We start from the raw sequence: 27,950 nt of genomic DNA on the forward strand, positions 1-27,950 counted from the left end.
GAGACAAAAGAATCAACTAACTGGAATACACAAAGAATCCAAATATGCTACCAAACCACACCAAAAGCAAAATTTTAGCTAGTCGCTCATATTCTCATTTAGCTAATCCTTTGTATTCTCTTTTAGAAAGTCCTTCACATTGCTAATCCCTCACATTCACTTTTGGCTAGTCCTTCATATTCACTTTTAGTCGGTCCTCTCACTTTCTCTTTTAGCCTGTCCCTTACTTTCTCTTTTAACAAATTCCTTACCTTCACTTCAAGCAAGTCCTTTACTTTCTCTTTTAAAAAGTCCCTCACATTGTCAATCCCTCACATTCTTTCAGCCTGTCCACTTACTTTCTCTTTTAGCTAGTCCCTCACTTTCTCTTTAAGCTAGTCCCTCACTTTCTCTTTAAGCTAGCCCCTCACTTTCGCTTTAAGCTAGCCCCTCACTTTCTCTTTAGGCTAGTCCCTCACTTTCTCTTTAAGCTAGTCCCTCACTTTCGCTTTAAGCTAGCCCCTCACTTTCTCTTTAGGCTAGCCCCTCACTTTCTCTTTAAGCTAGCCCCTCACTTTCTCTTTAGGCTAGTCCCTTACTTTCTCTTTTAGCTAGTCCCTCACTTTCTCTTTAAGCTAGTCCCTCACTTTCGCTTTAAGATAGCCCCTCACTTTCTCTTCCAGCAAGTCCTTCACACTGCAGAACCTTCACATTCTCTTTTAGCTATTCTTTCACTTTCTCACTAAGCTAGTGCTTCACATTTACTTTATCTTTTAGCCTGTCCCTCTGGCTAGTCCCTTAAATTATTTTTCTGCTATTCATTCACAGTCTCTTTTAGCTATTCCTTCACATTCTCTTTAATCTAGTTTTATCTAGTCCCTCATATGTATTTTTCCTTAGTCCTTCATATTCTCTAAGTTAGCTTGTTAGATCAAGTAAATCAGCTAACTACCAGTGGCTAGTAACTTATGTCCCTAAATATCCTTATGTGAGTAATGAGCAGAAATGTTATTCCCCCAAAGACAGTAAATTTAAGCTTTCAGCCTCATAGTGCCACACTTTGCATGTTAGCGTTTCACTGATAATTGTAAAAAGGTTGTGATCTTGGACCCCACAAATGACAGAGATCCAAAACCCATAACTGCTTAGATATGACTTTGGCTAGTGTCATGTTGGATAATAGCAGGTACTGAATGAATAACTAATGTAATGCTCATGTCCAAAAATCAGTTAATACTAGTGGATGTGTTTAAAGAAGATTGAGCATTCAGTACCAGGCAATAACCATGTTTATCAGAGCAAAAGCTTCACAATTTAAAATGCTTTCCTGTACAATATTAGCCTCATTGTCTGCTGATTAAAGCACTTTGCTACCTTTAAAATGTCTCGCACGCAAATATTCCCAGGAAGCTCATGTACAGTACAATATTTTCTTTCTTTTTTTAACCACCAGATTGTGAACGTACATCAATACATACAAATTCAGAACTAAACTTGTGTGCAAATAAGTTTTGGCACCCCAAATACCCTCACAGTAAGCTGAAATTCACTCCTACTTTCCACAGAAACAGAAACATTGTGAATAATGCTGTACATGAAGGCTAACCTTTAAATAAATAAATCAATAAATAAAATACAAGAAAAACACCAAACAAATGTATTTCCACAAAGAGGGAACAAACTAAAATTTACAGTCCATATAGGAACAGACGAAGAGAAAAACAGAAGCTTTGGATTACATCTGATGTCCTTATCCATGCTATATCTTTTCTAAATTAAAGAATACATTATTAGACATTACAAAGAGGTAAATTTGGCAAGTGGCTTGAATGTAAATATTGCGAATCGAGCACTGTGAATGTTTTTTTTTTTTCATTTTTTCCTTTTTTTTTTTTTTTTTTTGCTAAACATGACCTTTAAAGCTACAATCTGAAATGCAGGAATTCCAAAATGGCTAAGCAAAGCTTAAAAAAAGCTAAGAAAAGCTCTGAGAAATACTGACATATGAAAACTTTGAAAACATTCCTGATTTCAGCTTGTACCCTGAAAAGATATTGAGTGGATTTTTTCCAAATACTTCATCATCTTATCAATTTACAAGACAAAAATATCAGAATAAGAAGTGATTTGTGGACTTCCAAAATTGATTGATTCAAAGAAAGATGCTAACAATTATTTGAAACAGTGTGATACTATATTTCACTCATTGTCACCCATGTCTGTTTTGTCCCTTTAATCTGCATCCTTTCTTGTCAAACATGTCCCTAGTGTTCATCATTCACTGTCTGTTTATAAGGCAAACAAGCACAATTAGCTGACTGCTTTTTTTTTTTTGCAATCAACTCATGAAGAGCTAAGCACTTTCGTCTGACTTCAGGGCACAAATTGAGGCAACAAGGGGATTTCTGTCATACACAAAGACAGGAGGAATTCAGGCAAACATGTTAAATAAACATGACTAGTTCAGCTATCAGAACTAATGAGAAAAAAAAAACAGCTTTGTGGATTAAAAAAAAAAGAAAATAATTAGTCCCGAACTTCAACCAACGATATTAAACACAGATGCAGCTTATAGCAGGAAATAGATATTAAACAGGAGTGAACAAATCACTAGGACGAGCTTCTGGGACGAGGTTATGTGCACGGGATATCTGTATATATTTTTGCAGTTATTTGATGGACATGTTTTCATTTTGTGATGTGTTTCATGACATTGTGCAATAGTCTGACTTTTACTAACTTAGTCCATGTTCACATACGTGCCAATACGAAATATGGATTTAATGTATTTTTTTTTTTAAGGATATGCACATTAGGTACGATGTAGTAAAGTAGAATCTGAAAATTCCAATTACTGGTTCAAATTTATTTCACAGGCACGTGTGGTGTTACGTTTTTTCAATTCCCCACTGTTTAGTTCCTAGCTGCAATTAGCCCATTTAGTGTTTACACAGAGTTTAAGAAAAAACTTATCATGGATTAATCGTATCATATTTTTTCTTTAAATGTACAAAAAGAAAAAAGACATTAAGAAAAACTGCAACTTATAGAAAAGCGCTAGAGATATTAAGTACACATTCTGTAGTAAGGGCAAGTAGATTGTTTTGCTAATCCGATAATGAAGCCAATATGAAGCCTAGCAGGCAACATGTAATATCAAACAATCTGATTTTGGTTACGCAAACATGGTTGTATGAATGCACCTACAGTACTGTGATTAGCTGACTAAGTTGCCACGTTATATTAGTTTATTTTTTTTAGTCATGGCAGCGAGACTTTCATGCAACAAAACATGTTACTGGGAAGCACACTGAATCTTTTTTGCCCAATGGAGGAGCAAATGAAGTAAAGATTTGTTCACCCCTGTAGCAAAATCAGACATATGAATTAAGCAGCTTTGCAAAAAGAAAGCCACAGGATTAATACTGAGCTCAAGCCTTTAGGTAGTTTTTTTCATGACTTAAAATGGATCATGTGAGTTAGCACAGTGCAGTCAGATCTGGTCCAGATACAGAGTCTGATTCTCAGACTGTACGAAAATTTTTAATATTAGGCTTCCAGTTTATGATTAAATATCTATAATACATGTGTATGTACACAACGTGTGTGTGTGTATGCGTGTGGGTGTTTATGACGGAGTGAGCCCAGGGCTGGTCATATCCGTAGTCGGACTCGCCAGATACTCACTGGACTTCAGGCTGGCCAGAGATTTATAGCTGGCAACTGAAGTCAGAGAGCCACACAGTCCTCTGAGAGACGGCGTGTCCTCTTTACCTACAAGACACACACATCCACGTGCAGATTAACATCTCACTCATCTCACTTCAAATTAATTTGGTTACCCAGATACTATTTTTGGCTGTAATTTGTAATAAGTAACAAGGCCAGCAGCACAGCGATGAGATCTCTTCAGATCAAGAATGTAATAAAGAGTGTGATATTTAATGCAGAAAAACTGTCTACACACCAGCAAGACAGAGATAACTGGGACAAGGAAAAGCAATATAAAATGATGACGTGGAGGTGTTGAGACTGATACAAAATACATGCACGGTATTGCAGTTTATTAGTGAATACTTTAGGATATTTAATACACTCACTCACTCGACACTATATTATTGGTACACTCATGCAACTATCTAATCCCACTCTAGCCAATGTTTGTGGTAGATCATCTATTTATGCTTTAACCTTTGAGATACTTTTCTGCTCACCAGTAATGTGAAGAGTTATTTTTTGAGTGAACACATCTCTCCTGTCAGCTCAATCCAACTGCCTTTTGACCTAAGGTGTTTCTGTTCACAGAACTGAAGTATTATTTTTTTTAACCTGCACCATTCTATACAAAATGAGACTTTTTTTTGTGTAACTATTCCAAGAGATCAGTGGTTTCTGAAATACTTACACCAGCCTATCTGGCACCAATATTCATGCCACTGAGATAATATTGTTTCTTATTTTGATGTTTAATGTAAATTTAAGATGAAGTCTAACCTGTATCTTCATGATTGAATGCATTTGATTGGCTAATGCCACATAATTGGCTGAAAAGACAAAGGAATGAAGGTGAAGGTATAAAGTGTCTCTTTCTCTTAATTGATACAATAATACAAGCACAAGTACAAAGACACAACAATCGAAGCATTTATTTTCCTGTCTGATCCAAATAATCTAACATCCTTAACATCGATTGACTTTGTAAAGATTGATGCTAAACTACCTGATTCACACGCAAACACACAAACAGTACCTTCTCTTTGCCAGGGGGTGAGTCCGGTCTTGCCGTCCAGACTGTGCGTATGTGTGTGTCCCGGCTCGAGGGACATCTGAGACAGACTCATATCGGCAGACAGCTGGTCCAGACTTGGAAAGCTCTTCCTATGTACATAAACGAACACTTTTCCACAATTGATGCTTTGGTTTAGTTTGCAGGAAATGCTCATACACATGTTACAAATGATTCCAATTGATTCTTATTTCCTGTGCTGAGCAAAAAAAAAATTTACCCAAAGCCTAATACAAATTACTTCATCATGCAGTTTCATTAAAACCACTATGCCTAAGGTTTAGGGAGTGAAATTGTCCCTTTTTGTCTTTTTCCTAAATTACTTGAATAAATTCTTCTTATGTAACTTTCTCAAATAAAAATCAAACAAAGGAAGTTTATTCGAAAATACACCTCCCACCCACTTTATTAGGAACGGCAATACTAATGCTCATACTAGCATAATCTGAGCAGCTAATCATGTGGTAGCAGTGCAATGCACAAAAACTAGACAAATACGGGTCTAGTGCTTCAGCTAACACACAAATCATTGGGAGAATAATGAAACTCTGGATTTAATTGGCATGGTTCTTAGTACCAGAATGGTTGGTTTCAGTTGCTAAGAGATCTATATTCATTAGGAATCTATAGTAACCAATCACTCTATAACCAGTCATGAATGAAGTACATAAACTATGTACTTGAGAAAAAGTAGAAATATACTATGTAAAATATTACTCCAGTAAAAGTGCATGCTTTAGCCTTTCACTTGAATAAAAGAACAAACAGTATTTGCCTTCAAACGTGATTTATTATGGCTATAATGTACTTTTGTCATTTATGTCACAGGACTCTTTGCTTAATTAACTTAATGTGAAAAGGCTCTAATGTTACTCTTAGAACACCAATCTATTAATAGAATGCTATTAATGAGTCAAACACTGATTGGTATCTATTACAATTATCATGAGCCCAAAACCTTCTTTTCAACAATTTCAAAAGAATCTTGCAATTAATGCCACTGGTGTTGTGGCAAATTATAGTCAGGAGTTTCATCCATCATTTATTACTTTCAAAATGTTCTGCTTGCTGTTAAACTGTATGTTCATGCTATGTAGATGCCATCAATTGGCATTCAAAACAGAGCTCACACTCTACTCTGATTGGTGGCTTGCTGTGTGTTTGACAAGTTCAGTTTTTATCCACTCATAAATAAACTGATTTCACAGTCGTTACTTTTGTAGTAAAAAAAAAAAAAAAAAGAATTTTTTTTAATATATACTGTATATATTTGACTTTGAAATGTATTGAAATGTATTTGAAATGTATTTTTTTAAATAGTTGAAAAGAGGTTTTGGGCTTTTGATAATTTTAATAGATATCAATGTTTGACTAATTAATATCATTCTATTAGATTGGTGTGCTAAGAGTCTTTTCACATAAACTGAGCTGAATAAGTAAAAATAAAATAATAGGAACATTATAGCTATAATAAATTATAATACTTTGGATAATTAAGTACATTTTAAGTAAATACTTTTGTACTTTTACTCAAATGAAAGTTTATCGGGAGCACTTTTACTGGAGTAATATTTTACCTCACGTATCTCTACTAGTACTCAAGTATGTGGGTTGTGTTCTTTGTCAACCATAGGTGGCAGCATAGAATTACATTAATCATAATAAATATAAACGATATACATGTATAGTCTCATTAGTTAAAATGAACCCAGTATACAGATACATACTCTTCCCAGCGTCCTGTGGGCTTCCGGTAAAGTAAGGTGTCAAGGGCGACAGCATTGGTGTCCATGGCACCAGGCGATGGCCACTGATTGGTCAGGTGCGAGGTGAGCTCCTGTCTGGATCGCAGGTCATGGTTCTTTAATACGGTTCTGCTGATGTTTGAAACACACCCACCCACCAAGACAGAGTTTTCGGTCATAACTGCACGCTTTAAAACTGATATACAATGAAAGTGACTGTATAACAGCGCTGCAGCGAGCTCTAGCTGTGTGTTTGCTTTCTTTGAAGCACAAATTGGTTATAATTAAAAAACTAGGAGTACAAGAGACAAGGCAACTTCGAATTATGAAAAACCCACCTACTGTAATTCCTATGCGTCGGCTGCAAACATTAGCCCAAGAGAAGCACTCTTTTTTGCAGAACATTTTTCAACCTTTTATAAAAACAGAGTGTCTGCTTACGAAGGGGAAGAGAGTAAATTGCCTTAGCAACTGTATGCAAATTGGCTGAAATTGACCTCAAAACCACAGCGCTATAAATTAGCAGCAAAACGTGGCCATCTCCAAGCTTTATTAATAATACAAGATGCCTCTGCAGCTGCAAAGTGCAAAGTTTTCACTGTGCTGGCACATTTGGCAATGCAGTCTGGAGAGTGAATGCACATCATCATCATCATCATCATCATCATCATTCTAATTTGAAATAATACTTTTGCATGATGAATAATCAATTGTATAAGATACACCTACAGGACAAAATGCACTCTTTTGTGACTTTGTGGCTTTTTTTCCTTTTTTTTTTTTATCTAAAAGTATTTGTAGAGTGTTCAGTTCATATCAAACCAAAACTATATTTGCTTCCCTTTTTTTTTTTTTATCTTTTCAGCTTATTACAAGACTTATCTCTGCCCAAATCATATTACCTTCATATATATTTATTTTTGAGTCTGACCAGCTTCAAGCCAAAACTCCAATCCGTCATCCTGTTATCATATGTGCTCAAACATGACATGACGTACACAAGGCATAATTAGAAATAAAACGATCCACATTATTTATTTATCTACATTAAAATAAATACACTACAGAGTCCACTATGTTGAGTCTAGACATGTGCATTAGTTGGGATTCTGCAGGACGAAGCAAAGAAATCCCCCAAGCTAAATTTTTTATCCTCATGTGGTTATGAGCGAGCGAGCAGAAAATCACAAAAAAAAATCACGAACTAATTGGTTTATATTTTGAGAAACAATACAACAAAAGGCGTTAAAGTCAAACTGACGGATGCACAGCCATATGTGAACCTTTATTGGTATACGTACAGCCATATGTGAACCGTTAACACCAGAAATCAAACAATACCAGACTGGTACCAGACAATCCGGAGAGATCTGACAGTTTTTTAAAACTCTCTCTAATGTCCCCATACAGTGGATGTGTAAAAATTTTATTTCTGCCAGTCTGCCATTTTTATCAGGCATTTCATTTATTTCCATCTCTTTCAATTGATGTTTGTGAAAAGCACAGAGCTTTTTAAATGAACAGATGCAGAGGCTAAGTTGTTGCTTTGGGTAACTCAATACTTAAAACATGATAAACATGATTGTTTTATTTGTCTCATGACTAATACATCATTGAATATCTCTATTTCCTTATTCAATAATTAATAATTTTCTAATGAAATTGATATATTAATTTAATATTAGGGGGAGTGGTGGCTCAAGCGGTTAAGACGCTGGGTTGCCGATCGGAAGGTCTGGGGTTCAAGCCCCGGTATCGCCAAGCTGCCACTCTTGGGCCCTTGAGCAAGGCCCTTAACCCTCTATGCTCCGGGGGTCCCTTACGAGGGAAATATCAAGGTCCGTGACGTCGGAGTGACGTGGGGCCGCCTTCCCGTGGGCTCACCACCTGCAGGAGGGACCGTAAGGGACGGTGCTGTGAGGATTGGGCAGCAGTCGAAGGCGGGGGCCTGCTTAGACTGCTGTCCCCGCGACCCGGATTACGGATAAGCGGGAGAAAATGAATGAATGAATGAATGAATGAATTTAATATTAATCCTATCAGGAGAATACTTTTGAAAGGGCTCAGTTTTTCGCAGCACAAAATCCAAATTAATGAAAAAATAAAAAAGGTTCTGCATAAATCTTGAGCAAAGTTTGCGTTATAAACTTGAGTAAAGTAGCTGAGGATAAGGAACATTTAGTCAATGTTGTGTGATAATCTTTTTTTTTTTAAACACTTTAGGATAAAATCCATATTTGGCACAGATAGGATTTTTTAATTTTTTTTACATTATTTATTTTTCAAGTATTTCTGATGCAGTAAACATGACAGGATTTAATTCACATGTAGTTAAAAGCATTAGTTGGACTAAAACACTATCTCTGTGTAGCATGTACTATATAAATAATCATTAAATTTGCAATTATGAATTCTCAGATATCATAGTTCAGAAAATGTTGATAAGAATAATAGTTCTTGCCTTAGGACAAATCACAGGTTTATATTAACGTATGGGTCTAAATAATTGTTTCTTTAGCAATAACTCTTACTCATTACACCTCCTACCATCACATTATCTCCTTCTTTCAACTCTACCGTTTCATCCCTCCTCCCATTGTTTCTCATTTCCTCCTTATCCATCAATTCATCACTCTCTCCTCCCCTCTGCAATGCCCTCGCAGTGCCAACTCACTGATGAATGTTTGATTACTCAGCACTTTGATCGTAATAAACTAAAAGCAGGGCGCCTCTCCTTGCAAAGTTTCCCGTTGCAGTAAACATATTAATAACAGAACGATGTGCCAAAGTGATCAGAACAGGGGAATCCACATGCTAATTATTCTTGGAATTTAAGAAAATTCATATCAGTTGTTTTGCAATTAAAATTGTATTCATCTGCCATGTGGAACCGTATAATAAATTGTTGTGGCAGTTTTTCTGGGATTGTGCAAAAGCAGCGAGAAAACTCAGAAACACCGAAGGTCATGGGTTCATATCCAAACACCACCATAAGCAAGGCCCTTAACCTTCAATAGCTTGGCTGTATGCCTGAAATAACTAAGTCTGGAGAAAGATTATTATTATTATTATTATTAACAATTATTAACATCTGATAAATTGCCACCTCCTTCATTGACACAATAACCACAGCGGCCACACCGCCCTCTTATTGACAACAAGAACAGAGGCTTCACTTAATTTTTTTAAAACCTTCATCTGTACTCACAGCTGGTCCTGAAGCTCCAAGATAATGAACTCCAGTTGTTCTTTCTCCAGTTTATGGCTGATACCGGTTTCTGCAAAGCGCTGCAGTAAAACTTTATTTTGGGAGACGGACTCTGACAACTGAGCCTCTCTCAGACGAACCAACTCTTCCAGATAACCCTATACGCACACACACACACACAAACACACACACACACACGCACACACACACACACACACACACACACACACAAACACACACACACACACACACACACACACACACACACACACACACACACACACACACACACACACACACACAGTAAATATAGTTGCACTGCCTGTATAGTTGATGTCTATGTTAATCGTTAGATAATAGAAAACACACACACATAGGCATGTATGCATCATGCAAAGCTAATCACCTGCAAATTGGAGATCTATAGATGTTGTATTGATCTCTACACTACATGTACACACTTGCCTTTTGCTCCAGCACCACTCTATATTTCTGCTCCATTCTTTTACACTTGCTGTACCAGCTGCTTAGGTCTGTACTCAAACAGGCAGCCATATTGGACTCCGGAGTGCTGGCCTCGCTGCCACTGCTACCCAAAGTCCTCATCTCCTCCTCATCACTGCTGATGCTGTCCGAGCTGAGAAACACATGCACACACTATGGTCTAGATGGTATAGAGTTTTTATATACCGGTTGAAATGATCTAATGTCTATTTAAGTGCTCAGCCTTACGTTTGCGTGAACTTGAGGTAGGGTGTGTAGTCAATCACAGCAGGACAGCTTCCATCCAAACTATTGCCCTTCAGACAAAAACTGTCGACGAGCAACAATATAGCATTATATAAAGACACCACATTCCTTTCAGATGACATTTTCGTGAAATCTCAAAAGAATTTCAATATGGCGAAAGGTAAATTCAAGAACATACTGTAACTTATAACAGAAAATACACCAAAAACAGGTTAAACATACCCCAAGCTCCAAACTCAATGATTACTATTACTACGTATATACTAATATTACAAAATCAATTCCAAAACAAGTTGGGGAGCTGTGTAAAATAAATAATATATAAAATATAAGCAAGTATATAAAATCAGTCTCAGTAAGTGGAATAATTTGCATCCCCTCCGACTGATACATGGTTGAATGTCAAAAGTGCCCCACAGTGAGAGGGAGCGAAAGTGGTCTACCTGAAATCAATAGCGTTTAGTCCGATGAGAGTATCTGCCAGCACACCGGCTTCCTCTCCCAGCACTATTGCACCTTCTTCATAAAACCTTCTGGTAAGCATCAGTGCATGTACAAACACACAAACAAACTCATTACAGTCATCATCATGATCTTCACAAAGGTCACCAGCGTATAGCAATGTACCAGACACAGTGGTGCATTGCACTCAAATACACGGACCACCTACTGCCATGCATAATCATGCGCAATTGTGTAGACAGGAGCAGGTATCTAATTTAATAACAAGCATAATAAGCAGTAAAATATAAACCCAAAGAACAGGGTTGTGTTTATTTTAAACCTTTGAATAATAAAAAAAAATATATGGGCTAAATTCTACATTTAAATGGCTTAATGACAATCAGATTTTATCTATAATTTATTTTAGTAGTAAATATTTGCAGATTTGTACAGTTTTTTCAAATTGTGTGAGTGTGTGTGTGTGTGTGTGTGTGTGTGTGTGTGTGTGTGTGTGTGTGTGTGTGTGTGTGTGTGTGTGTGTGTGTGTGTGTGTGTGTGTTGCGTGTGTGTGTGTGTGTGTGTGTGTATGTGTGTGTGTGTGTGTAAAACCTTGTGGTTTTGAAGTCTCTCAAGGCAGCAGATATATATTCAGAAAGCCGTTTCTCCATCAAGGCAACTCGGATCCAAGCACGGCCCTGAAACAGAAATACACAGAGATAGATGGATTGATGGATGTGGGGCGAAAGAGGAGAAGAGAGAGGCCGATAGATAATGGAAAGAGGCACAGAAAGAAATAGGATGTCTAGCGTTTAAGGATCTTTTGGTCTACTTCACTTTGTCAGGCAGGTCCTATTTAAGAGATTTTTTGATTGTGAACAGGTTTGGCAGTAATCAGTCCTGGGTGTGTATAGAGAAATTGAACTCAGGTGTGATAAACCACAGATTTAACAGGGGGGCAAACACTTTTTCACACGGGGCCATGTAGTTTTGGATTTTGTTTTCACTCAATAATAAAAACCTTCATTTAAAAACTGCATGTTGTGTTTACTTGTGTTATCTTTTACTAATTTTCCATTAGTTTAATGATCTGAAACATTAATGTCTGACAAACATGCAAAAAAATAAGAAATCAGGAAGGGGGCAAACACTTTCACAACACTGTATATGCAATTCATTCAAAATAAAACATCTGTTTTGTATACGACAGCCCATTATTCCCATCTATGATAAAATATTGTTTGTGTGTGTTTATGTGTGTGTTTGTGTCCTTACCTTCGCTCTGGAACTGCGTACATTCTCCATAATCTCAATGCTTGAGATGCAGCCGTGAGGGACTTTGCTACAGGCCACACGCACATAATCCCAAAAACTACGTGGACTCTCGTAGCCAAACCATGTGATCTGACCTGCATATAACAATGCCAGCAGGAAAAAACTGACATTAGGGATGAGACTAGGTAAGACATAAAACATGTTTTTTTTAAAGTTTGTTGTCCTGGAGCTGAAGATAATTTTTTCATTTTTGGACGAGAATAATCAAGTGTTTTTGATAAATGCGTCTCACCACTGAGGTAATATATTCATGCATGTATGCTGATTATTCTTCCTTTTTGCTATGTGCTGCCTGTTAGCAGGAAATTGAAACAAAATGAAAAAAAAAAATTATGAGACCATATGCTTCCTCCGACATGCATAATGGCAGCAGAAAGCTAATGGATTTTACAGACAGGTGTCTAATGGCATATAATGGAAACGTAATTTTGTTTACACTGTATGTGAAGGAAAGGAACGATTTCTACATGCTAAGTGGGTACAGAAAGAAACATTAACATTACTTGAAATAGTTTCCTACAGAATTGCACTTAACAAAACAAAAACAAAACAATAGTCTGTGAGAGAGGGGATACCCAAACACCAGGCCATGTCCCAGTACCTATAACTATCACTAACTATCGTTTCCAATTCTATTTTATTTCAACTTTGTTGAATATTGCATATTTTGAAAGATGCCCACTTCCACCTATGCCAATTTCCCACCTATTTTAGTTGCAGTTTTTTCTATGCATTGATAAATTAAGCTCTCATTGATTCTGTATTATGGTGAGCTGAGTTACATGTTCATTATATGTGTAATAATTAGTTAATAATGAAATTGTATAATATATGAAGTATAATAGTAATATAACATGCACATTACAGTATTTAGTTATGTGCATGATTTCCTAACCCCACCCCCATCCTGCCGTCCAGGGAAAAACTGTGTGTCTTGCGTAAAACTGGTCTGTGGTGCAAAAAACGTTTGGGAGGGAGGACACTGGTTTTCGCAGGAAGCATTCACCACAAGGTTGCCAGTTTGCTGATGTACGTGAACAGATACTAAAGCTTACGGGATGAAGAGACACTAAAAATAGAATAAACATTCTGTGGGTACACACTGCTATTTCTCAGTTTTGTACAGTATTGAGATACTGTATAATGTCTTTTAATGTTGTACAGTACTTTTAAAGTATAAACAAACCTTAACATAAAGCGCTATGACTTTGATAACTGTTTGGTTTTTCCCTTTACAGAAGATCAAAATGGAAAAGTTTATATCGAGTTCCACTGAAAAACTCGAATCTACAAAGCTACAGTCACATTGATCATGCTGTCATTTTTTTTTTTCTAACTGACCGGACTAATGTTTTTCTCATAGAGGATGATCAAATATTCCCATAGATTTACATTGGCAGAATGTACAAGATTCATACTGCTATCAGTGCCACACATTCTCTCTATCCATCTCCATCATGGTACAATTTGCACACACACTCTCTGCTTCTTTCTACTAACAATACTCTCATTTCTAATACCTACCATTCACTCTCATTTCATTTGACATTTTCCCTGTTTCACTCCATTTGTCATCTTTCTAGCAGTAACTGTCTGCCTGTCTTATGCAAACCTTCAATCCAGAAGGAACCCGATGCCTCCAAAATTTGTACATTTCGGACACACCAACTGTGTGTTAATCATGTATGTATGGCACCGGGCTTGCTTTTATAATGCTTGACATGTGTGCAGTCCGACACGTGTGCAGTCCCGTTCCTTACCTTTGAGCCGATGGCTGAGGATCTGCTCCAGAATGGAGACGAAATTGATGAACTCCGGGGAGGTGTCATCGATAGTTTCGTAACAAGACCGATCAATCAGCGTTTTCACCGAGAACCTGCAGGGACGCAAGTTAAGAATTTTATTCTACTTCAAATAAGGTTGGTTGCTGTATATAATAGGAAATGACTGATTGACTGAATTGCAATCCCGACTCCCTAAACAATAAACACATCAGGATGGTATAAAAAAGTCGGAAGCCTGGGCACAAATGATCAAGCAGACTTTGTGTCTAGGTTTACATTTGGCATGTTTAATAACCAGAAGATTAAAAGAAACCTGCTTTCTATTGTCCCATAACTACACTATATAACCAAAAGTTTGGGGACACCTAGTCACCAAGTATGGTATGTGCTTTTTCAGCATCACATTCCACATTTAGTCCCAATTTGCTCTTATATTTCCTCCACTCTTCTCAGAAGATGTTCCGCTAGATTTTGGAGTGTGCTTGTGGACATGTGTGTTCATCAGGCTACACACAAGGGTGTTAGTAAAGTCAGATACTAATGTAAGATGAGAAGGCCTTGGGTGCAGTCAGTTTTTCAATTCATCATAAAAGGTGTTTAGTTATGTCCATGATCCCACTACCCCCACCCTGTCCATCCATGGAAAGACTGGGTCGTGTAAAAACTGGTCAGTGGTGCAAAAAAAGTTTGGAAAACAATATTCGCATTAGAAGACACTGGTTGTCAAAAGAAGCATACATCACAAGGTTGGCAGTTCACCGACATACAGTGTGTAAACAGTCACTAACTGTGGCTTATGTGATGAGATAAAATGAGGAGACACTAAAAAATAAAAGGAACATTCTGCATGGGACTATATATACTGTTATACATGCTGTGATGCACCTCAAAGCTTTATAGCTCTTGCTATTCGTTCCAAATACCATCACCTGCTGCATATACTTCAAGGCTCTTCTCTGTTCTGGCACCGAGGTGGTGGAATGACTTCCACCTATATGTCTGAACATCTTTAAGTGACAGTTGAAGACTCTTCCTGGATCACTTTAATTAGCACTTACCAAGTTTGCTTTGTAAAAATCAAGAGTTATAGTCTGATTTTTATTAAGTTTGTAATCTGGCGTACCAGTGTAAATTTATTCATTGCTAAAGACTCAAAGCACTTTTGTACGTCGCTCTGGACAAGGACGTCTGCTAAATGCCGCAAATGTAAATGTAAATGTTAAACACCTCACCTGGGACAGGCTCTGACTAAGTGGATACATTCAATTCAATTTATTTGAATAGCACTTTTAATATTGGAAATTGTCACAAAGCGGCCATACAAAAATATAATAAAAAATTTGAATGTATACATTTCAACTTATCAATCTATCAGTTTATCTTTAATGGTGTAAACTCACTGAGTTGATCTGAGGGAAAGAAACCCGAATTAAAAATCAAACCTATCCCTAACTGGTGTCACTGGATTGTGCAATTATACAGTATCTCACAAAAGTGAGTACACCCCTCACATTTCAGCAACCATTTTAGAACATCTTCTCAAGGGACAATACTATAGGAATGAAACTTTGATATTTTAGAGTAGTCAATGTGCAGCTTGTATAGTAGTACAGTTTTACTGTGCTGTCCATTGAAAATAACCTAACATACAGCCATTATTGTCAAAATACCTGGCAACAAAAGTGAGTACACCCTAAGTGATAACAGCTGTACGTTGTGTAAGCATGCAAAGTCACACATCATGTTCATGTTTTTGTCTGCTATTTTGACAATAATAACTGTATGTTGAGTTGTTTTTTAGAGAACAGTAAATCTGTACTGCTATACAAGCTGCACATTGACTACTCTAAAATATATTCAAGTTTCATTTCTATAGTATTTTCCCTTGAGATGACTTAAATGGTTGTTAAAATGTGAGGGGTGTACTCACTTTTGTGAGATACTGTATATAATTCCCTTCTATAACTGTGTACTATATGGCAAAAAGAGCATTTGTTAGGGCATATGAAGTCTATTTTGCTTAAGTTAACAACTGTTCACTGTTGCATTCAAATTGACCGATGATATCTCTACTAATGTTTTACGAGCAATGTGTGGACAGAGGATCAGATCTGAAATACAGAATCTGAAAACCAATATTTCGCTGCTCCATAGCTAAAACAACCTGCTGATTTTTCCCAAAGACCCAAGCTCAATGAACAACATTGGAGACTTAATCAGAAGAGGGTCTACTTGTTTCTCTTAGTCTGTATTAATGCACTAGTTAACTAATTCATCAAATGGCATTCAAAACGGAATTTTTTGGTATGTTAGTTCCCACTTTTTCACCACATTAAATCATTTTCAGGCAATTAAAACACACTCGGAAAAACACTGATGCCCTTACTTGCTCTATGAGATTGCACAAAAAATTAAATAAATAAATAATACTATATTATCCAACCCTGCATCCCTGTGTATATTTATTACATGGAAATTACAAAGCAAAAACATGCTGAGAAAAACCACAGCAAAATATTCCGATCTGAACTTCTGATTTAAACCTGGTGAAAGAAAACAGCACCTCAAATCAGACCAAGTATAAAAATAGATAAGGAACAACCAGCTTTGTTGCATTCCCTTTCAACCGAGCAGCTGGAGCTCGTGACTCACCATCTGAACAAATCTGCTGTGCCTTGCTAACCTTTACAAGAAAAGAAACATTAGCCAGGTCACTACTAACACTAATGTTAGCAAGTGCTTGCTTTTTCTGACATGTTAAACAATGTTCTGCTATAATCTGTGTCAGACTATGAAAGTCTAATCACCCTCCTTTGTTGAAAGATTTGAGAAAATGCTCGTGAATGCAAAGGAAATTGTTTAGTTTTTTTCATAGTTATGGCATTGGAGCTCAAAGTAAAAAGGTACCAGTAATCTAATCCAGGGACTCGATGTACTTGCAGTAGGTGCAGGTAATTCAATAGAAGCCCTAAGGAAGCCAAATATGAGCATATAATGGTGAAATCGGTAACAAAAGCTTATTAAACCAGTGGGATATAAACAGGAATACAGCAAGGCTCGAAAACAAGAATATGGATGTCAGGGTGTCTGGTTTGTTTTTATTGCCTGAAGAATAACTTCCTGCTTATTACATACTGGAGGAGACACATATAATACAATACATTACATCTGACAGCAAGATTGAGATATATACTAGAGTATAATGGTTTATAGCAGTGCTTTTTCATCAGCAAGAAGGTCTGTGTGTTTATTTATTTATTTATTTATTTATTTAAATTACAATAGTGGAATCCACAATTATTTAAGCTATTGTTAGTGCCCTGGCTGATTTGTTATTTAATTGGACATATTCCATTTTTTATTTTTATAATTCCATTTTTATTTTGAATAAATCAATTAAAATCTATTTCACTGCAATTATATACTGTTTCATGAAATTGTTAATTCGTTTGATCCCCTTTATTCGATTTATATACTATTTTTTTAATAGCCTATTAAATAATGTCAACTTACCACTGATGTGTTTTGTCCGTGAACAATTCAGGAACAGGAAACTACATGTCAAGTTTATTTCTATAGCGCTTTTCAAAATGGACATTGTCTCAAAACAGCTTTACAGAATTTAAGAGTTAAGGTGAATGATGGGTATTTATCCCTGATGAGCAGCCTGGGGTGACTGTGGCAAGGACAAACTCCCTTAGATGTTATGAGGAAGAAACTTTAAGAGGAACCAGACTCAAAATGGGACTATGACACTTGACTCTATGAATTGTTACATGACTCTAACAAATACAACAAATACAACTTTACTGTGTTGGTTGTATTGAATTTTATGGGATGTGTGGTTTGTATATGTGCAGATGCCATTCCGAGACTCCAGTCCAGGCCTTTCCTGCACTCTAGCTAAATGAAGCTGCGTTTACCTCCCGTAGATGACGTCACCAGGAGGCGACCATATAAAGTAGGGTCAGAAGCTGGGATCGGGAGCTCGCCTGGCTGACGCTCGCTTTGTTTGTTTTGTTATTCTGTTTTGTGTCTTTTGCTAACCTATTATTGACCTACGCCCGTCCTGACTCCGTGTTTGCCCTATCCCGTTTTTGATGTTTTGAGTAGCTGATTGTAAATACTCATTGTATTATACCTGTTCTAAATATATGTAAATATGTGTGTTGAAGTGTTCACCAGTAGTAGAGGTGTGGCTGCCATTTGTGTTGAGTGTGGGTTTCTACCCTGCTTTTGTTGTGGGAGTTAAGGACATGTTTGTCTTCTTTTGAGCTTATTTTATAGGTAAGTTAGATTTTGTAAATAGAGTGTTTTTGTTTGTTATTTTGGCCTTGGTTCATTCTGAAGTTTATCCCGGTGCTGTACTGTACATATTTTAATATAAACCCTGTTTTAAGATATCCCACTGTTAGTGTTCCATTCTTGTCTCTCTTAATACCAGATACACTAACATTCACCTTATATCCACCACCCTGTGCCTTTAATCACGCTGTGTGGCCCAACCCTAGACTGGGACGCAACGCTGCACACTCTTTAAACAATGTTCATGAAATAAATCTGTACTAACAAGGTCAAATTTTATTTACTGTAACAAGGGTTTATAAAATTTTATATAGAGGTAGGAAGGTTCATTTTTTACCAGGATATCAGATACATTGTTAACATAGAAAAATTAAAAAAGTAACAGCAATGTAGTAATTATGGTGGATAGTTATCATAGTCATTTTCCAGAACAGTTCTGTTCATAGACAAAAGTCCTTCATTGTATGAAAAAGACAAATACTGAAAATCAGGATCTACAGGAGTCAGATTGTTAAAGCTGGAGACTACATCAGAAGGAGGTTTTATTTATAGCAAGCAGAGAGGTCACGATCAGAGGCTTTCTGTTTGTTCTTAATGGACAATCTGCCTCACACACATACATGCACTCGATCACTGGCTATTGAGGCATCCAGCATTATCAAGGTTGACTAATAGACAGGCTAGAGGCTTTTTTTCCATGACGTGTAACTTGCATCATCAGATGAGAATACAGGCCCAGTCTACATTTATATGCTGGCTAACAAAATTTCAGAATTTGTGTGTGTGTGTGTGTGTGTGTGTGTGTGTGTGTGTGTGTGTGTGTCTACTACTGCAAGATGCATAGACAAAGACAGAGAAAGTGTAGTGTAGTGTGTATTCAGATATATAAGAAATAACATATTTGCTAATTGTTTGTTATAAGACGTATGCGACGATCCAACAATCCAATTGAAGGTTGAAATTAGTTATAGAGCACAGTGGTGTTGGATCCTTAAATCTGATTGATCAGATGATGTTGAATGATCTTTTATTACAGCAGCTCTGTGTGTAGTGCAGGCAAATCACAAGCTTACTTCTAATACGTTCTCATTTCTTTCATTATTTGTATAGTATATATACAGTAATTAATATACAGTACTGTTTAGTAATAGTTTATTGCCAGTTGGATGCTCTATGTACTCTATATCTAATAATACGGCAATTAAAAACATTATCTACAAAGGAAAGCAATTCTCAGGACCATATGTCTGACACATAGATGCCTGCTGTGGCTCTGTTATGATCATATTATCCTCCTTAAAGAAAAAAAAAACTTCATACGTCATCCTGTGACAGCTCATATGACGCTAATAATAAAGTCTTCATAGAAAAACCTTCAGATGTAACTATATATGGACAATAATAATTATTTATTTGATTCTTTATTAATTTTTTAATTCATTACAATTGTTATCAAGAAGACAAAGCATTACACCAACCCGATGTTGATTATTTTCCAATAAATGCACTCCATTAAACTATGTAATGCGTTTTTATTGTCCATAAAACCACTAAAGGCTTTTACATTCAAATAAAACAAATTCATTTATTTAAATTCAGTAAACATTTTATCCTGATCATGGTTGCGGCGGGTCCAGAGTCTGTTTTGGGACTATTATTGCACGCGCACACACACACATAAAATTGTCTTTTGCTGCCTTCTTTTTAGTAAAAAAAGTCTTGTAAGAGATATTTCATCTAGATAAGTTGTATCTTTGTTAAATAAAGGTTATTACTAAAAGAAATTATGATAAGCATTTAAATATGTACAGTCATATTTAACATTTACTGATTTAGTAATTTAGTACCTTCTTGCACTCTGAGTGTATTTTGTTCAGAGGAACTTAAAAGGGAAACAATTTCAGACCTTTTGTACCACCTGTATTTATCACATGTAATTACTGTGAAATGACGTTTTCGCTCGTAACGCTGCTGGCTCATTGCTTTCCAAAGACTTTTTGCACACAACAGCTGGGTTCTGCAGTCAGGAGGTAAAATGACATTTCACTGCTAATTTCACATGTGACATTTCCCTTCCTTGAAGCAACAAAACATCCAGATCAATTAACGAATGCCAAAAAAAATAGGTCAAGCTCTTTAATCCTGGAGAAAAAAAGTGTGTAAATTGTGTGTGTGTGTGTGTGTGTGTGTGTGTGTGTGTGTGTGTGTGTGTGTGTGTGTGTGTGTGTGTGTGTGTGTGCGCGTGAGAGAGTGAGTGAGTGAGTGAGTGAGTGAGTGTGAGAGAGAGAGAGAGAGAGAGAGAGAGAGAGAGAGAGAGAGAGCGAGAGAGAGAGAGAGAGAGAGAGAGAGAGAGAGAGAAAGAGAGAGAAAGAGAGAGAGAGAGAAAATGTGAGAGAACAGCGGCAATTACAGAATCTGAGCTGCTATTCTCAGGTCCATTTGTGTAACACAGAATAAAGTTCTGACTCCATAATTATAACACTTAATTTTTTGGGGTTTTTTTGGGTTGCAGTAGTGGAATTCACCATTATACAACAAGTTATATATATAAGTTATATATATTTTTGTATAATAAGTCACCATTATACAATAAGTTATATTAATCATTTAACATTGCTATTGGCCAATTTGACTTGTCATTAGAATAGAAAAATAGTCAGCCAATAAAATGACATCAATGATATCAAGTACCTGATATATTTAGTCAGTAAAAGATTCAATGACTAAATATAATAAATAATAATAAATATAATATAAATCATTAATAATATAATATAAATAATAAATGTAATTTGAAACAATGGCTTATCGAAAAATCTTCTGAAATCAAACAAAATCCTTTCTATCCCTGAAAACGTTGATGCTTATACATTTTTATACATTTTCTTGGATTTGCCAAAATGCATCAGTGGAGAGGAAAAAAAAAAAAAAAGAACATTTTAATTTATCCAATTTTACATTTTCAATGAAATACAGTAGAAATGTTTATTTCACATGCTTTAACTAGAAGTAAAATTCTAGTAAATGTTAAGTTTAAAAAAGGAGACATGGATTTACTTTGATATTAGCATCATCAACATCAGACTAGGTCTTATCTTCTGAGGTAAAAGTCTGAGAGAAAAGAAGTTTTGTTCATTTATTCATTCAGACAGTCCTAATTGAAATATTTTACCATTTTATACCTTTGTATACTGTGATCTGTACAGAGTAAATACTCTGTAAATACTCTTCTCTGTTTGGATGATGATCTAGGACAAGCTGTTATATGATTCTAATTTGCTGTTGATTTTTTGCCAATAACTGATTTTCTTTCCTTATTTTTTACCTGCAAATTCATCTTCATTGATTTCCAATGTCAGACTATATTCTTCATTATCAGTTACTGCAATGTTATCAATAATATGCAAATGTCCACTAAGGTTTTCTAGTTAGCTTGAATTTTTTTTTTATCCTGGAAGGTGAATGTGGAGTAACTTTAATTAGCGTTTACAATAAAGGTTAGGTAGCTATCTAGATCAACAAGAGACAACGTTATTTAAAAATCTGTCATTTTCTGCATATAAGTGCATATGAAATGAGCTAATTTGTGAGTAGATGATATCAGTTCTCAGATATTGTTTATAAAAAAGATGTCCTTAATCTTATGCCTGACAAAATACCCCTTTGCGCTAAACAGTTTTTTGTTTGCTATTGATAGTATTGTAATACTTCTCTTGACGGCACTGAAAGCATGTGACATGCCTTTTTGTTTATCCACATACTCCTTCCTTCTGCTAAGGTGTAAACTAATGGCCTACACAACAAGGTGTTCCTGCTGAGTCTCTCCCTGTGGTGTCTGACATTAGCAAGCATTTCAGCTGGCACCCTGCCATTATGGCTTATCCAACTTCAAAGTCACTGCATGGTGCATCAGTTGATACGACTCAGTCACTAAATATAAACACAGACTGGGCATAGACCAAACCTGGAGCTGCAAGTTTTTCTGAAACTAAATGTGAACCCTTTCACTTTGCATTGTAAAAACACTGAAGAGTTTGTATTAGGTCTCAACAAGAAATGTGCGTTTTTTTTCCTTTGGTCACAATAGTTTGCTTTTACATTTCAAAATATGAGCAAATTTGTAGCCTAATATATGGGACCACAGTTTAATTACAGCAACACTGACCAGGGAGCTCCTAATGATGTATAAATTAACCTTTCACTCATTTACATTCATTATTTCCATTCCCATAATAAATGTAGTCCTTCCTTGTCCTGTGATCTTAAAGCTCACTCACATCCAATACCATAAGAAAACATCAGTTTTATTATGTTTTTAATAACATTAGTAATTTTTTTACTGCTAAGTAGTTATGTTTTTGTTTCTTAGTGTAACCACGTCTTAGTGTAACCACTTTTCACTATAGCCAGGTACTCCTTCGCAAACTTCGCTCTTTTATTACCTTTAAATATTTCACTTGTGTTGTGGTTATCTGTTTGATAACTTACATTTATAGCATTTTGGCAGATGCCCATATCCAGAGTGATTTACAATTATCTCATTTATAGAAATGAGCAGCTCAGGATTAGGGGAATTACACAGTGGCTCTGGCATTAAAGGTGTTGGGATTTGTATGGAAGCCGTTTCCGGCAAAAAAAAAAGGTTATTGCGACTTTTTTGCAATTGTGAGAAAAAAACGTCAGAATTGTGAAATATAATCTCAATTTAAAATACAATTGCGAGGTATAAAGTCAGACTTGGCCAAAACGGGCTACCAAAGATTTGAAACCGCAGCCTTCCGATCAAATGTCCAACGTTTTAAACACTGAGCTATTTAAGCTATAAAAACAGAAAAACCTAAACTAATACCAGTTTTTCATAAAGTAAAAACTTCTACAGGATTTATTAAGCACTCAATTTTGGTCCAGAACATAAAGAAGTCACTAATGCTTCTCTAAACTTTTTGACCTATAATCATTTCACTAAAATGCTTTAAAAAAGCTCTGAGAGCAGTGAGCCATGTGGTGTTCGGCAGCTGGGGTGGAGAATGACATTTGCTGCTAATTTCTCTTGTGACGTTTCCCTTCCAGGAGACAAAAAGAAAATACAGATCATGAAAACAGATAATGTGCCAGACATCCTGCTATGTCTAAAAAAAATTATTGAATGGTTTTACACAAAAAAATAAAAACTGAATGAATATTGCACAGCTCAGCTTAATACCTCTATATAGAGTCAAAAATCTTACATTTCTTTCACTTTAACTCATTTTTCAGGTACCTTTTGAAACCCAGCCTACATTACATATGCCGGTCTGTATTGAAATGAGCAGCGACATGAATACACACAGATGCTACCAGCACTTGGCATCCATTATGTATTACTGTATCATAAAGTATCACAATTTTATTGTGTTACAAAATGTCTTTTTTTTTCATATACGGAAATCGAAACTGTTTCACACTGGTTTTTATAATTTAGAATTAGAAATGCAAATATTTCTTATAGTAAGTTCAATACAAATAAAACAACGTGCATGTATTTGAGCTTGTGCAGTTTGCTTCAGATTCGGCTTGCAAGCTCTGACTAGTGCGCTCTCTGACCCTCCAATCAAAGAATGTAAAAATGCTGATGTGATCAGACACCTTCTAGGGGGCCTCAGAGTCGGCAAATCAAAATCTGATTGGTTAAAGCAACAGCTTTAAGCAACAAAGATTGTAAACTATAGAATGCCTGCAGTGGTCACAGTGATGGCTCAAGGCAGACAGACATCTTTGAACCCAGCAACATGTAATTTGATGGCTAAAATCTGATTGGATAGAAACTCAAACTGAAACTTACACTCGGATTCTCTGCTCCTTGTTTAAGCAGCAGCATAAATTCTATCAAATGAAGAGAATTGACTATTGGGAATGGTTTTATAAATATTTATATTAATTCAAAAAATATAAAAATATAAGTCAGTGATTCTATCACTGCCATCAGTGCCATCACTTATGTTTCACACATCTTGGCTAAAGAAGATAGCAGAAAGAGGATTAATATTCAAATACAAATATCCCCTTACATCTTCCATTCCTAATAAGGAACGGGCCGTTCTTCTTTACAAGAAGCTTTGATTCTCATAAATAAACAAATAATTCTCCATACACTTTATCTTTTCTTTTGCAAACAGCATTAGTGCATTTTTCTTTTTTTTCCTGATTTCACTTTATGAGATCAATAAAAAAAAAGCACTGAGCATGATATTTGCTGGGGCCAATTACATAGGACTTATAAGTCACAGTATCGTGTCCTTCTTCCAGCCTCGGAACTGGTTTCCTTGTTCAGCATCACGTTGTGCTGAGCTGCACGACTGTCAAGCAGTGAGGAACATTTGTGCTCAAGGCCACTGGGCTGATTGAAGATCATTCCGGCATGCGCGCACACACACACACACACACACACACACACACACACACACACACACACACACACACCACTACCTTATACATTTGCGGTTCAGATTTATTTGCACTACATTTCATTTAATTTATTTATTTCCATTTTTTTAATTAACTTTATAATTGGAACCCTAATAGAAATAAAATTTACAAGGAAAACATGATTTCGGTTTTTATGTGCTTAGCACTGCTCATTGTCCTGTCGATCCATGTTCTGCTTTCTGCTTTGTCACTATGTTTTAGCTATTTGGTCTCCATTTTCATTTCATCTGTTTTTGTTCAATCTTTAATGTTTACGTCTTCCTAATAACATTAGGAAACATAAGTGTGAAGGAGCTGTGTGATATTTACAACACAGGGACAAATAAACCCCACATTGATTATGTGAATGTGAACAATGGGTTTACAAGGTTCACTTACTGTATTCATCCTTAGTAACTGCCTGGTCAGGGTTTAGGGCTCTGATTAAACTATGGCTGACTTAATTGGGTTACAAATTTTGTAGGCAAGACCTAATAAATTCTCAAATTATGACTGATTTTAAACTTGTGGTAGGGTTCATATTTCATAAAAACAAAACAAAAAACTAAAACATTTCCAAGTTAGAGTGTTTCTGCAGGTTTCACCAAGTCAAATGTAAGATTTTTGAAGACCTTTTGAAGACCATTAAGAATGAAATTTAAAACCTATATCACGACATCAAAAACATACACAAATACTTTGTTAGCAACTGGCCTTAACCAAGCCCGTAATTCTTTTTTTTTTTTTTTCCAAGCGTTTCAAGTGTGGCACAACGTAAGAAACATTTGTGCCAATAACAGAAGCTGATTGGCTGTTGCATGGTGGTCTCATTTGTAATAATAAAGTGAAGAATGAAGTACAACACCACAGAAACAAACAAACAAAAAAACATTCTAGATCTGTGTGAGCATTTCAATGAGCATTAGAGGTAGTGTTGCATGGAAACATTGGCAAATTAAGACCTGTTTAAAAAGATTTAAGACTTAGAACAGTGAATTTTAGAGAATAACAATTAAGATTTTTTTAGGACCCTGCAAAATCCCTGCAGTTTAGACTAAACCCAATTTGGGAATCCAATACAAACAAACCCAAACAAATTTCGTTGTATCACTACAATGACAAAGTCTATAAGTCTAATATCAATAGATAATTGTTGAGTTGCTTTAATAATACAGTATTGTCAGTTTCACCTTCCCATTAATTGCATCTTGGGAACACATCCCATTCCCTCTACTTCATTTAATTCGAATTATTCTCCTGTAACACATATCATAATTCTACTGGTGCGTATGTAACAAACTAACAAATTATTGTGAATTGTTGATCATTAAAGTCTGCAATGATGCAGTGTTGAAAAAACCTTCATATGCGTGAGAGGAATAAAAAATATCAGCTTCTGTCACCGGTCGAATTTGCATAAAAATGACGTGATGCAAGAATATCGAATATCGGGTTGCCATGTCCTTTCGTATTCCTCTTTAAGAACTGGATTTATTCAAAAACAAAACAATTGACTTTTTGGTTCTATGATTTTGACGGAAAAACGAATGCAAATATAATCCAGTTTTATACAATGCACATCTTAATTTATTATATAACCTCTTCCCTGCAATCATGAATTTGGTTATGGTCATAGAAGTGTAAAATATTGTTATATAGTGTGAAAGTAAGATTTCTGTATGCCACATGAGCTTGCATATATTGCGACTCCGACTTTTTTTTATACATCAACGTCTACACACACACAATCTGGCAACCTGATGTGAGTGTTTCTGCGTGTAGCACACATTTTACACACTTCCATTGAGCTTGCCTTTACAAAGCAAATAGCTGATTCAGGGGGAACGGTTTGGATAAATAAAAATAAATCAATCTGATCATACAGGAAAGAGATGCAACTGCATGCATGGAAAAAAATAATAATAATAATATACAGTTGCACGATTGGAGAATAAGTTTAATAATGCATAATGAAGTGATGATTTCCGGGTGTTATTATTATAATAATACTAATAATCATTATTATTATTTAAGCAGTTTATAAACACTACAAACAGTTTGATCAATGCAAAAAGCATGCATTACAGCGTTGATTAATGATGAAGCGCGCGCGCGCTCGCGTCTCACCTGCACACGGTGATTAAATTCCGCCTCTCCACGGCTCCGTTTCTCGTGGCTGCTTTCTTCCGACAGCCGGTAAACCCCAGGCTCGGAGATGCCATGCCCGCTTTCCGTGCAGCCCCGAAAACGAGATGCTTGCCTGTTTGTCCCACTGCTTCCTTTCTTTCTTTCTCTCTCTCTCTTTCTTTCTTTCTTGTCCCGTCCTCTTCACCAGGCCCCGCAGCTCGTGCACGAAGGCGTTGATGCAGGACCAGGAGGGAAGGAGTTACCTCGGCTGCGTCCCAATCTCACATCACTGGAAATACACCGCGACGTATCGTAACCATGGCAACCTGCCTCTATTTGGACAAAGAGGAGATTGAGACGCAGCCCTCGCCTTTTTTTTTTTTCACCGGTCACGTGCGCAACGTGGCATCAAGAAGGCAAGATATTGCCCGTTAATACCCAACACACACACACACACACACACACACACACACACACACACACACACACACACACACACACACACACACCTCTAATATCTGTTTATCTCCAGTATTGATGCATTTTGATTTTTGCACAATTTTTTTGCCTCCTTAAAACTCACCTGCATAATGAAGCACTTCAGGATGTGCTCTTAAAGAAATGTGCTATAGTATGTGATACATTAAGTTTTATCTGCCTACAATCACCATTTAAGAAATGTAAAAGAATTGCAAAACAACTCTTTACAAACGTGGTGATCAGTAAAGCATCTCAACAAATTTGAACAATTTGCAGAAAGCAGCATTAGTGTCCACTGCTTTTAGTGTTTCAGTGCCATCAATATCTTGCATCAGATCTTGGGTGTGTATGATTGTACAGCATCTTTATCCAACCAACATTTAGCAACCATCATCTTCAGTAACCGCTTTATTGTGTTTAGGGTGATGGCACAAGCTGGGAATGCACCCTGGATGGGACACACACTTTGGATGAGGACATGGACATGGGAAGAATAAACTAAATGTTATTCTGACAGGAAACCGAGCTCAGGATCAATCTAGGAACTCCAGAGCTGTAAGACAATA

The 27,950-nt window shown here is 36.3% G+C and overlaps 1 protein-coding gene across 7 annotated transcripts; it reads right to left on the reverse strand.

Moving 5' to 3' along the window:
* Nucleotides 1–77: 77 nt before the first annotated feature.
* On the reverse strand, nucleotides 78–27,314 carry rundc3b (RUN domain containing 3b). Of its 7 annotated transcripts, none has more exons than XR_014531610.1 (11): nucleotides 26,905–27,314; nucleotides 14,005–14,120; nucleotides 12,185–12,318; nucleotides 11,522–11,607; nucleotides 10,912–11,001; nucleotides 10,451–10,531; nucleotides 10,184–10,355; nucleotides 9,719–9,876; nucleotides 6,493–6,639; nucleotides 4,335–4,857; nucleotides 78–4,274 (listed from the first exon to the last, which is right to left on the reverse strand). XR_014531610.1 is itself a non-coding variant. In XM_083530099.1 (11 exons), exons 1-11 carry the CDS (start codon nucleotides 26,997–26,999, stop codon nucleotides 3,608–3,610), a joined length of 1,317 nt encoding a protein of 438 aa, XP_083386225.1. In that variant the 5' UTR covers nucleotides 27,000–27,310; the 3' UTR covers nucleotides 78–3,607. The 7 variants fall into 7 exon arrangements, 6 of the variants coding, with proteins under 6 accessions (XP_083386225.1, XP_083386223.1, XP_083386222.1 ...); XM_083530099.1 differs by having other exon boundaries at nucleotides 78–3,753; nucleotides 4,730–4,857; nucleotides 6,493–6,606; nucleotides 10,912–10,998; nucleotides 26,905–27,310; XM_083530097.1 differs by having other exon boundaries at nucleotides 78–3,753; nucleotides 4,730–4,857; nucleotides 10,912–10,998; nucleotides 26,905–27,308.
* Between the last annotated feature and the right edge of the window lie 636 nt (nucleotides 27,315–27,950).

This window comes from Silurus aristotelis (genome assembly GCF_946808225.1).
Source record: "Silurus aristotelis genome assembly, chromosome: 25".
Classification (NCBI taxonomy): Eukaryota; Metazoa; Chordata; class Actinopteri; order Siluriformes; family Siluridae; genus Silurus; species Silurus aristotelis.